This window comes from Cynara cardunculus (assembly GCF_001531365.2).
Source record: "Cynara cardunculus var. scolymus isolate 2C chromosome LG 5, CcrdV1, whole genome shotgun sequence".
Taxonomy (NCBI): Eukaryota; Viridiplantae; Streptophyta; class Magnoliopsida; order Asterales; family Asteraceae; genus Cynara; species Cynara cardunculus.
Window position 1 is genome coordinate 3,643,940 of NC_037532.1, and position 10,446 is coordinate 3,654,385.

At 36.0% G+C, this 10,446-nt stretch overlaps 1 protein-coding gene across 1 annotated transcript; it reads right to left on the bottom strand.

Moving 5' to 3' along the window:
• Positions 1-1,687: 1,687 nt before the first annotated feature.
• On the bottom strand, positions 1,688-9,498 carry LOC112512222 (ATP-dependent DNA helicase RecQ-like). Its single transcript, XM_025118089.1, has 13 exons — positions 9,462-9,498; positions 9,184-9,296; positions 8,413-8,488; positions 8,191-8,333; positions 7,093-7,179; positions 6,010-6,093; positions 5,533-5,740; positions 4,795-4,880; positions 4,475-4,706; positions 4,219-4,342; positions 2,611-2,747; positions 1,893-2,065; positions 1,688-1,784 (listed from the first exon to the last, which is right to left on the bottom strand). Exons 1-13 carry the CDS (start codon positions 9,483-9,485, stop codon positions 1,688-1,690), a joined length of 1,584 nt encoding a protein of 527 aa, XP_024973857.1. The 5' UTR covers positions 9,486-9,498.
• Positions 9,499-10,446: the final 948 nt, after the last annotated feature.

Sequence of the window (10,446 nt, forward strand, 5' to 3'; positions counted from 1 at the left end):
TGATAGCTATATTTTCTTGGATGAAAATTAATTTTAAGAAGCCCTTATCTTAATCATTTTGTGAGTAAATGTGTTTATTTAACACTTGTTTTATTTTGTAGAGCCAGCCCAAAAAGAAAAGAAAAGCCCAACTTATGGCCTAACTTATGTGGACTTCATCAAGCCCAAATAAAGCCCACATCTTCTCCACATTTTTTATCGGCCAGAAGAGTTTGGAGAGGAGGCATACGGCAACAGCAGTAAGTGGGATCGAGGGAGCGAGTTCGTGGGTTTGAAGCGGGAGAAACGTGGGTTTGAAGGATTTAAAATGGAGAATTTGATCGAAGCTTGGGGGCTGTTCGTTTGGGGCTGTCACGAGAGAAATAGAGAGACAGCAGAAAGGGGCTGTCAATTAGCGAGAGGCAGTCATCGAAGGGAGGCTGTTCGTTTTGGGGCTGGTTGTTTTTGGAAGCGGCCGACAGCAAGAAAAATCGAGGGCTGTCGATTAGAGGCAGAAATCGAAAAGGATCGAGAGCGAGGACAGCAGGTGGCTGTCGACTGAGGGCTGTTGGGTTAGCGAGGGAGAGAGACGCAAGGGTGTAGAGGACGAGACGAGAGGTGGACAGCAGGTGGCTGTTCGATTGAAGAAGACAGAGACAGCAAGGGGCTGTCAATTGAAAACAGCAGCAAGCTGTTTGATTGGAGAAGATGGATGTKAGACGGTGGTTCCATTGAAGAACACGGATGCAAGAATTGGAGAAGACAACCTTTTCTCATCAATCTTCCTGATTCTTATGGTAAACCTAAAACCCTTAGAATCAGTAACTTAGTTTAACCATGTCTTGCTAATTTGTTCATTCCAACATTGATTTAATTAGGTTTTGTTTTGTTATTGCTTTGAGATTTCATTGTAATCGTGTTTGAACAAGCTTATTTGTTTGATTTYTGAACTTAATGTTAATCCTAGTTGGGTTTTTAATTAGTTTAGCTAACTGATTGGAAATCTTTTATGGAATGGTTATTCAAAATGCTTAGATACGTAATTGTCTTAGAGTTTTGATAGAGTAACAATAGTATTCATTTGGTTTCGATAAGGTTTCCGGATTGAATATTTGAAATCTTGCGATTAGAGCCTCGATAAGCCGAGCTTATGAGCTTATGGCTTTGAATTGGTAATTTTTCTAGTCCGGTAAAGCTAGTCGCACCTATGAGTTTAAGAGCTTATTTAAAYTTGTATTTGTGGTTAAGGGTTGATTAGAGAGCTTATTTTARTCAACAATTWTCTWTGGAAAATGCGGGTCGTTAGAGCTTGTTAACGATTAAAGCCAATTCGGGCTTGTTCTTTCCGTTTACATTTTTGGAATCGATGATAGGCACTAACATCTTAACCGGTATTAAATCGATGTTGGGATTTTAATCAATTGTTTTAGTTTATATTATTGCATTTTTAGAGTAATTAATCAAATTCAAACCCCCCCCCCTTTTTGTGATTATTAGTATTTTTACGCTTCCATCGCGTGCTTGATTCGCTAGTCGTATACCGTTAGACCGAGTCTCTGTGGATTCGACCCGACTTACACTACTACAATTTTGGTTGTAATTAGTCGTTAGTTGGAATTTATTATTTGGTGGACTCGGCATCCGTCAGCCTAGTAAGCCCTAGCCCAGGCCCAGGAGCGGCCTTAAAGCCCAATCAAGCCAACTTTTTTCAATGACTGGTTAATCCCGAAAAAGCCCGGCCTGAAAAGGCCCGATCGGGCCCTCTTTCAACCACAAAGCCTGGGTCGGGCCCAAAAAGCCCGAGCCTAGTAAGCCATAGCCCAGATCCAGGTGCGGCCTTAAAGCCCGATCAGGCCAACTATTTTTTCAAGGTCCGGTTAATCCCCAAAAAACCCGGACTTTTTTTTGCTTACCGAGCAAATAGGTGTCGCCATGGTGGTTTAGAGTAGATTTTAGTACAAAGAATTTGTTGCATACCAAAAGAAATTAGTTGAAAACCCAGCATCTTCCACCAATTTGCTGAAAAATCTTTTCCAAGTCCATGGTATGGGAGATTGTCAAACTGGTTTTCAGTAATCTTCTTGGCCTGCGATCCACAAGGACAATCATTAAGACTTCAACTGATTGAGCATTACGGTGCTGTCAAGAATAACCACATCACAGCAAGAACAAACAGGTAGCAAATTATTTGATAACAAATAATTAGCACATCAGAACTGGTGCTAATTATTTTTAGATGAGGCAGCTCAATCAAGGCTTGGAGAATGGACAATATATATATATATATATATATATATATATATATTGGGGGGATCTTGAATACCTAATCAGAACAAACCCAGTATATCCCATTCGAAGGTGGGGTTGGGGAGGGTAAGATGTATGCAGACCCGACTTCTACCCCCAAAAAATAGAGCAGCTGTTTCCGTAAAGACCGCCGGCCACTTAAATACCTCACTAGACTATATAACTAAGACCAGCGTGATTAGGTGCTGGGAGATTGTAACTTATAAATCAGAGCTCATACAAAGTGCTCCTACAACTTCTACTAATAGCTTATCCAACTGCAACCATACGCATGTGCCTGTTTGACCCTTGAACAAGTTAGCAGACTTTAGAAGTAAATCTTACACGAGAACCTCGAAGAACATCTATAGGCAAGTTAAGGCCCCAGTAACCACCACATGACTGGATGCAACCCATCAGCAGAAATGCTTCTCTAGAAATATCACTCTCCTCCTTAGAGTCGGTGCAATTATCACAATTTCCTGTAAAGAAAAGGACTTGTTCAATGATGATTCAAATAAGTCATCCATGAATAACCAGTTCATCCTTTTGTGCTAAGAAATTGAAGTTAACAAGTAGAAACACAAAACAATCATAATACCCATTCAACATAAAGATCATCCAGAAAAACTACATGACCATGCAGGATATGCCAATCAACCAGTAGCCTGCTAACTTACATTTTCTTTTTGTATTTCTTTTTACATTGTGATAACGGGAATGGAACCCCAGGACAAATATTTCTTTTACATTTGGTTCTTGGAACAAAGTATTTCCTCAGAATTACATTACATCATCTACATGGAGAAATGAGCTCAATAGCATCAAACATGTAAAGAAGATCAATCAAATATAGGTCCCACACTTTAGATACTGCAGCGATTTGGGAGTCATTAAAGCTGAAAAGTTCTCTACGTTCATTACTCTATCCAAATTAAGAAAGCATCTTAGAAAGATGAGTGCTCAAGTTGATGGCCCTTTATGCGGCAAGCTACAAGAATGAAGCCATGTTGAAGATATAAAACTATGTCTATGCTAGGTTATTTGTTTCTAGCAAGTTGCAACTAGAAAATGTTTTCTTGCATCTACAATGCCATTAACCCAACTAATAACGGAACTTGATGAAGAATCAGATTTACAAACTGGATTTAGATCAATAAAAGATAAACCCCACGTGCCTAAATTTAATCTTATTCCATGGCTAAACTTAACACCAACTTTTTTTGAAGTATATAGTATTCTATACAGCAAATACTCACACACTCCTCACGTTTGGTGAGGTTTCAACCCCAGGGACTGCTGGACAATGACCCTTTTGTAACTTAACACCAACTTGTTCTATCGGTTTCCCCAAAGACACTTTTATGGAAAGAGATCTGTTTAATTGTAACAGTTTAATCAACTGGGTTGATTACATGAAGAATTTCAGCCATTCAGATATATCAAAAGCAACTTCCTCTGCCAACAAATCCTTCTAGATTGTTTCCATGTATGTTTCTCTCATGATCAGGCCATGTCTGGTGGTCTCTCAATCAATTATTTCAATCAGTGTGAAAACATCTTATTAACAACAATCCATTAAAATGGAAACAGAAAATTTATGAGTGCAATTCTCCTACTAGGAAACCAAGATGGACTACAACATGCAAGTACACTGTTGTTTCCTGCTTATAATGTGCAGAGCCTTCAGAAGAAACCCAAATTCCATATGCAGTAGGAAAATGTCAAATACCATCCATGCATACATAAAAACTTAACAGGGCATAAGGAATAGCATTTGATCTGAAGTCAAATACCTAGAACAAGAAGAGCTGATTTAACTATTTGATTCATGATGGCTGACTAGAGTTCCCCAAATTCAGGAACGAAATTATGTAATTTTATTGCTCATAGCATAATCTAGTGGCCATGTCGTATAAAATATGAAAGAGAAAGATCGATATTATTCCTCACCACATTTATTAGATGCAAATGTTTCCCCAAAGTACTCCAGCAATAATTTTCTTCTGCAAGTTGCCTTCATGCAATATCGTTGAGCAGCCATAAATGAATCCATAATAGCTTTCTTCTGGTTTACCTGGTCAGTTAAGACAATAATACACTAACAACCGAACCAAACTTGTTTGATGCATGAACCAGATTTGTAAAGAAAATCAATGGCCTCCAAACAAGACAAGAATAAATGATTTTTCCAAGAAAATTGACATACTGAGCTTGCTTCTCCACAATAGAATTCAGCTTTTCCAAAGTCACTTCTTGAAAAGTAGAGCCAGCAATCAGAAGTGATACCATCTCGACCACATCGTCCACTTTCTTGATAATAGGACTCCAAACTCTTGGGGCATCCATAGTGGATAACGTGTCTTATGTCCGGCTTATCAATACCCATTCCAAAAGCAATAGTTGCAACCATGACCTGGAGCTCATCCCTTATAAAAGATCTAACAACAAGAGGATACACAAAATACATGATTGTTGAAACATCCATGACCATTTGAAGGAAAAATCAAGTTCAGAAAAATCAAAAACCTGTGTGACTCTTCACGAGCCTTGTTAGACATTTGACCATGATACATTCCAGCCTTGATTCCGACCTCACAAAGTGATTTGGTAATCTAAGGGATCCAGACAGATGGGAAGAGAAAAAATGAGAAGACATCTAATGAATAACGATTCTAAGCAAGTCAAGAACCAAGAGTATCTCCCCATGACATAAACACAAAAGCTTGAGATAGAAATGATTTTGTTTTGACCTATGGTGGGAGAAGAATCACGATTGTGCCTGGCTAGCAGTCAAAATTATTTTTCTTGGTCAAATAAGTTAAAGAAGATATTTATGTCATGCTATGTAATGATAGAAATTAGATGTATATTCATGCCTGGTTATCGAACGTTTCTTTTGGTTGGTTGAGTTGGTACAAGAAAAACAGATAAGCTATCTCTGAGATAGTAGTATCTAGACTTGTGCAATTTCATTGCCTAATTGTTTAATTATAGTAGAGGATAGTAAAATTCCTAGTAATATATAGATATCCTCTATGAGGCATTTTTGTAACAGAATTGAAATCAATTTTGTGGACACTTGATAAGACCAGGTTGCATCATAACGGTTATGTACAAAAGAGGGGGATATAGTAAGCTAGCACTAATCTGCTGAAAAGTTCCTCTCCTTTCCATCTTTAGAAAAACAAAGAAAAATAAAAAATCAACTACAAGAGACACAAGTCTGAAGCATGAATAAGAGGTTAACAGTATATGGAAGCTGACCTCTTGGACATCTTTGATGGTCGTACAGTATACAATAGTTGATCCAGCATTTGCTACATGTTTAGAAATTTGTGCCACTAGCTCATCCACAAATGAAGACCCACGGTTAATAGATTTCACACCATAGTAGAGGTTTTTACGATCGAATGATCCAATAGCAACATGAGGGTCTTTCATCCTAAGCGAATCAACTATATCATTTCGAACCCTGGAAAAGCAAGAGAATCACCATCAATATCACATGCATTTCTCTCTTGCACAATTTACTGAATCTACAACACAAAGGAAAGTTTCCACAAATAGCCCTGCATAGTGAATCCAAATGTGGGGAACTTTGTCCAGAGAAACTCAATGCACACCACATAGATACATATACATAGAAGTGTAGGATAGATTTAGGGTGGCACCATATATAGAGAAGCTTCCATACAAATATAGCCAAAGACTAAAAGCCAAATCAATTTGCATAGAACATACTTTTCTGTAGCTGTTGCTGTCAATCCAACAAATGGAACATCTAACAAAACATCTCGCAGCTTGTATAATTGTTTGTACTCCACCCTGTAAAGCAGATAATTCATTAGAAGTAATGGTAAAAACAATGTTCAAATAATAGGGGGATACAAATGAGAATGACTATATATGGAGAGGGGGGGTGAATAGGTATGAATGCTTATTACTTATCCAGGGTTGAGTAATCTATAAGTCAGATCCATGAACACTACTAAGCTATCCAGCATCCATGTGTTTGACATCAGTTGATTATCTGATAGGAATTCACCTGAATAGAGGTTTACAAATACCTCACAAAAATCTGAAAGCATGCTAATATTTAGTATTGAACCTTCTATCCACACTACTCTTCCAGTTTAGAGCCACTCGCAAATCTGTACAAGCATCAAGACCCTTAGAGCAGTAGCCCAGACTTTAACCTATTGGATTTCTACCAAGTAGGCTACTCGATTTAAGCTTGCTGAATCTAATAAATAAACAAGACTTGACTAGGTTATGAAAGCTAATCAAAGTTATAAATCACATTATAACTTAACGTAAAAGACAATAAAGGGTAAGAAGAAACCAAAATATAAGAAAAATCATGCAAAGTTTCTCTTTTAACCAAAGATCCAGTGGGAGAGAACAGAGAGAGTTTCATACAGAGTAGTAACATTGAATAAAATTTACGTGGAGCGAAAAATTAAGAACCAGCATGTTACTATTTAATGAACACCATAATTCATTATAATGTTATGTTAGAAAATGAGATACAATAATAACCTGGAAATCCCAGAATATGATCTTATATTCCCATTAACTATGTTGTCTAAACCCATGGCCAGCAAATTGCACATCTATATACCCATTATATTTTGTGGTGCACATGAATTAATATGGTGATAAGACCCATATGTTCTATAAGCAAAAAGCATAATGAAGACAAAGCATATATAGATATATATATATATATATATATATATATATCAGGAAACCAACCGAAAATCATGGCCCCGCTCCGAGATGCAGTAAGCATATATAGATATATAGATATATCAGGAAACCAACCGAAAATCATGGCCCCACTCCGAGATGCAGTGTGCTTCATCAACTGCCACTAGGCAAATTCCTGTGGTAAGCAACCTCGACCAGAAGCTGCATCGTGGTAAAAACAGCTCAACAGAATATCGTTTAATATTTGTTGTTGTGCTCACTATAGCATATCATATCATCACAATAACTAAAGTAATCCAGCAAAGTGAAAACCACACACAAAGTTGCAGTAGTCAATGGAACCCACACAAAAAGTGGTGACACATCATCACATTAACACCATACTGAATTGCTGATGAAATACCCACACATATGTTACCTTCAAAACAAAATCTGCCACAAAAATAATTATATACAGCTTAAACATCATACGAACAAAAACCATTCGAATTGGCATCTATGAAGCCTTATCGCTCCATGCAGTTAATGTTCAATAGTATATGAACTTTCAGAAACTTGCATCAACAATGACATGACAGCCTAAAGGCATGAGAAAGGTATCTCCAGAAGTGTTAAAAGGGCAGCTTGTAGAGCTAGCACAAAAGAGCAACCAACACATGTAAGTGAAAAGTACCTCAAAAAGATAACCAATCCGATAAAGAAGTTTTCAAACATGAAGATTACATCTTTCAACACTAATTTCAATCATAAAACTTATAGTCACAGCCAAAAAGCTAGGATAAAACATCAATCAGAACCAGTTAAACACAGATTGAGATATTCCCTACACAGTTCATGCAACAAGCAAACAAACTATGTTCACATAAGCAGTAACGGTAGATGGTGCATATCAATGAGGCAATATTCAAGTACCTAAAAAGTTTTCATAAGCAGGTTCTCCTAACTGTAGCAAGGTAGACCTACTAAGGGACCAGCATATATGCTAAGATCATCTTCTGATGAGATTTTGATTTAATGGGGAGCAAACAAGGAAAGTACGACCTGGATCCATCAGTTTCCAAGACCAAACAGATGCTATTATGTTAAGTCAACAATTCAACTAGATGATTAAGCTCTAATGAGAAGACACCAAAAACATAATCCATGCTTTTTGAACCTTGCACCCTTTAATCAAAATCTCAGGTTTATACTGACGGGTGTGACAATCATTACCTGTTAGGAACAAAACATGCCTTCTCTGGAGTCATATACAGAATGTCATATTCACCATTTTCAGCATTCCTTTGTGCACTTAAGTTGGTCTGGGCAGTAGAGAGATGCTCAGCTTTAATACCCCTCTGTTTCAAAGCCATCACCTATAAACAAATATCATATGTATTATCATGTGCTTATTCACTAGAATTCAGTTCCGGAAGAAGATAAAAGAAAAAATACCTGATCTTGCATCAAAGAAATAAGTGGGCTTATAACTATAGCAGTCTTTTTTGCAATCAATGGAGGGACCTGATAGCTTGGTAAAATGAACAAAAAACGAATCAGTTGCAAAAGACTAATCACAAATAAATCAACAGTTTTACCACTCTAGTATACTAGGAGACATGTAGTGTCATCCTTACACCTCCTGAAACCTAAAATTTCTACCTGTGAACAGTTATGGCATCTACACTCTGCTGGTATTATTCCAAACATTATGTAACCACCTATAATTCTATAATTTCTTCACCACTTTTTCCATTCCAGCCATATTCTGACTTTAGATATCAAAGGGGCACTTTCCAACTTCAAATTTGATATGCATCTTAAACTTAAATTTGCTTGGTTCATCAAACTTTATAACAAAAACAATAATAGAAACAATGTTCGACTTCCATTCTTAACAAAACCAAAAGATAATTTGCATTTGAAAAACACTAGATTTAGCATCAGTATTCACAATGTACCTCTTTCTTTGGGAGACTACTGAGTGCTTTTCGTGTAAAATGAGATTTTATACATCAAGAGTAACCATAGTCTGATAAAAGGGACATCCCCCAATTATATACAATAAACCCTCACCTGTCTCGAGAAACTGTATGATTGCTAAAGGTTCTGAAGCACTACTTAGATTAAACCATTTATCCTTGCTGTATAAAAAATCTTATCAGCTATTTCGTTTACAGTAGACAGGCTATTCCAAAACACCAATTTAAGCAAAACAAGCTTTACCATAGAGACTTGCCGCTACCAGTAGCCATAACAACCAAGCTATCTCTTCCCCCCAAAATCTTCTCAATTATCTCCTTCTGATACGGTCGAAATGTCGAAAACCCATAATATTCCTGTTACCATATACATCGACATAAAACGTCGCCTGAATAAGTGAGAGTGTTATCGCTGACATATGAACTTTGCAATATGAATATCACGAAATCGGAAAAGGGAGTTTTAGGGTTTTCCCGTAGCAAAAACAATGTAAAAAAACCGAAAGAGAATATGGAAGTTACCTTGAGAGTGGACTCCATTTCCATTGCTTTCCAATCCAACGGAATGAATGTGGATTGAATTGGAACAAAAAAATGGAACTCCAGAAGCCTTCTATATGCTAAAGGCCTAAAACTCGAGGTTGCTGCCTGTAACCAGGTGGGTTTTCGCGCCAATTGGTGAAAGCATTTTGTTTTGTTTTTTTTTTTATAAATTACATGAAAAATTAATTGAGTAATGTATTTTTAAAACTTTCATTTTAATACCTAAAATATAAATTTTTAAATATTTAAATACTCGGATAATAGATTGAGGATTAGTTTTAGATTAAAAAAATTATGTGATTAACCACGTCAACAAATAATACTGAATGGGATATCATATCACTCGTCACATCAGCATGATAACCGGTTAATGTTTCAACCGGTTATCCGTGTACTTAAATATTTAAAATTTTACATCTTAGATACCAAAATGAAAGTTTTGAAAGTGCATTGCCCAAAATATAAATTAAGTTAAAGTGCGTTATTTTTTCACACAATTTGCCATTTTGTTTTTTAATATTTCATTTTGAGATATTTTAGTTGTCTTCAAATAAATGTCTATTTTTTTCTAATATCAATTATAAGATGGAAAAAAATTTCTTTCTATGTGATTAATGTTAAAAAAAAATGTGTTTTTATTAATTAAAAAGTATAATAATTATATATTTCTAAAATTGTATTTTTTTTATTGTGGACATTTATTTTGGGACGAAATTTGTGCAAACAAATGCTTTCTCAAACATTCATTTATGATGTAATAAAATTTCAAATTTTTTATTTTTTTATTAACTAGTATGGGAACCGTGCGTTGCACGGTAGCATGAGTACTTTGATTAATAATCTGAAGATTGTCTATATAAATATGTATTAGTTGTTAATAGAATTATCAACAAATAGTATTTAAATAATTCTAAAAAGTTAAATAAAATATAATTAGTGAAATTTTAATATATATATATATATA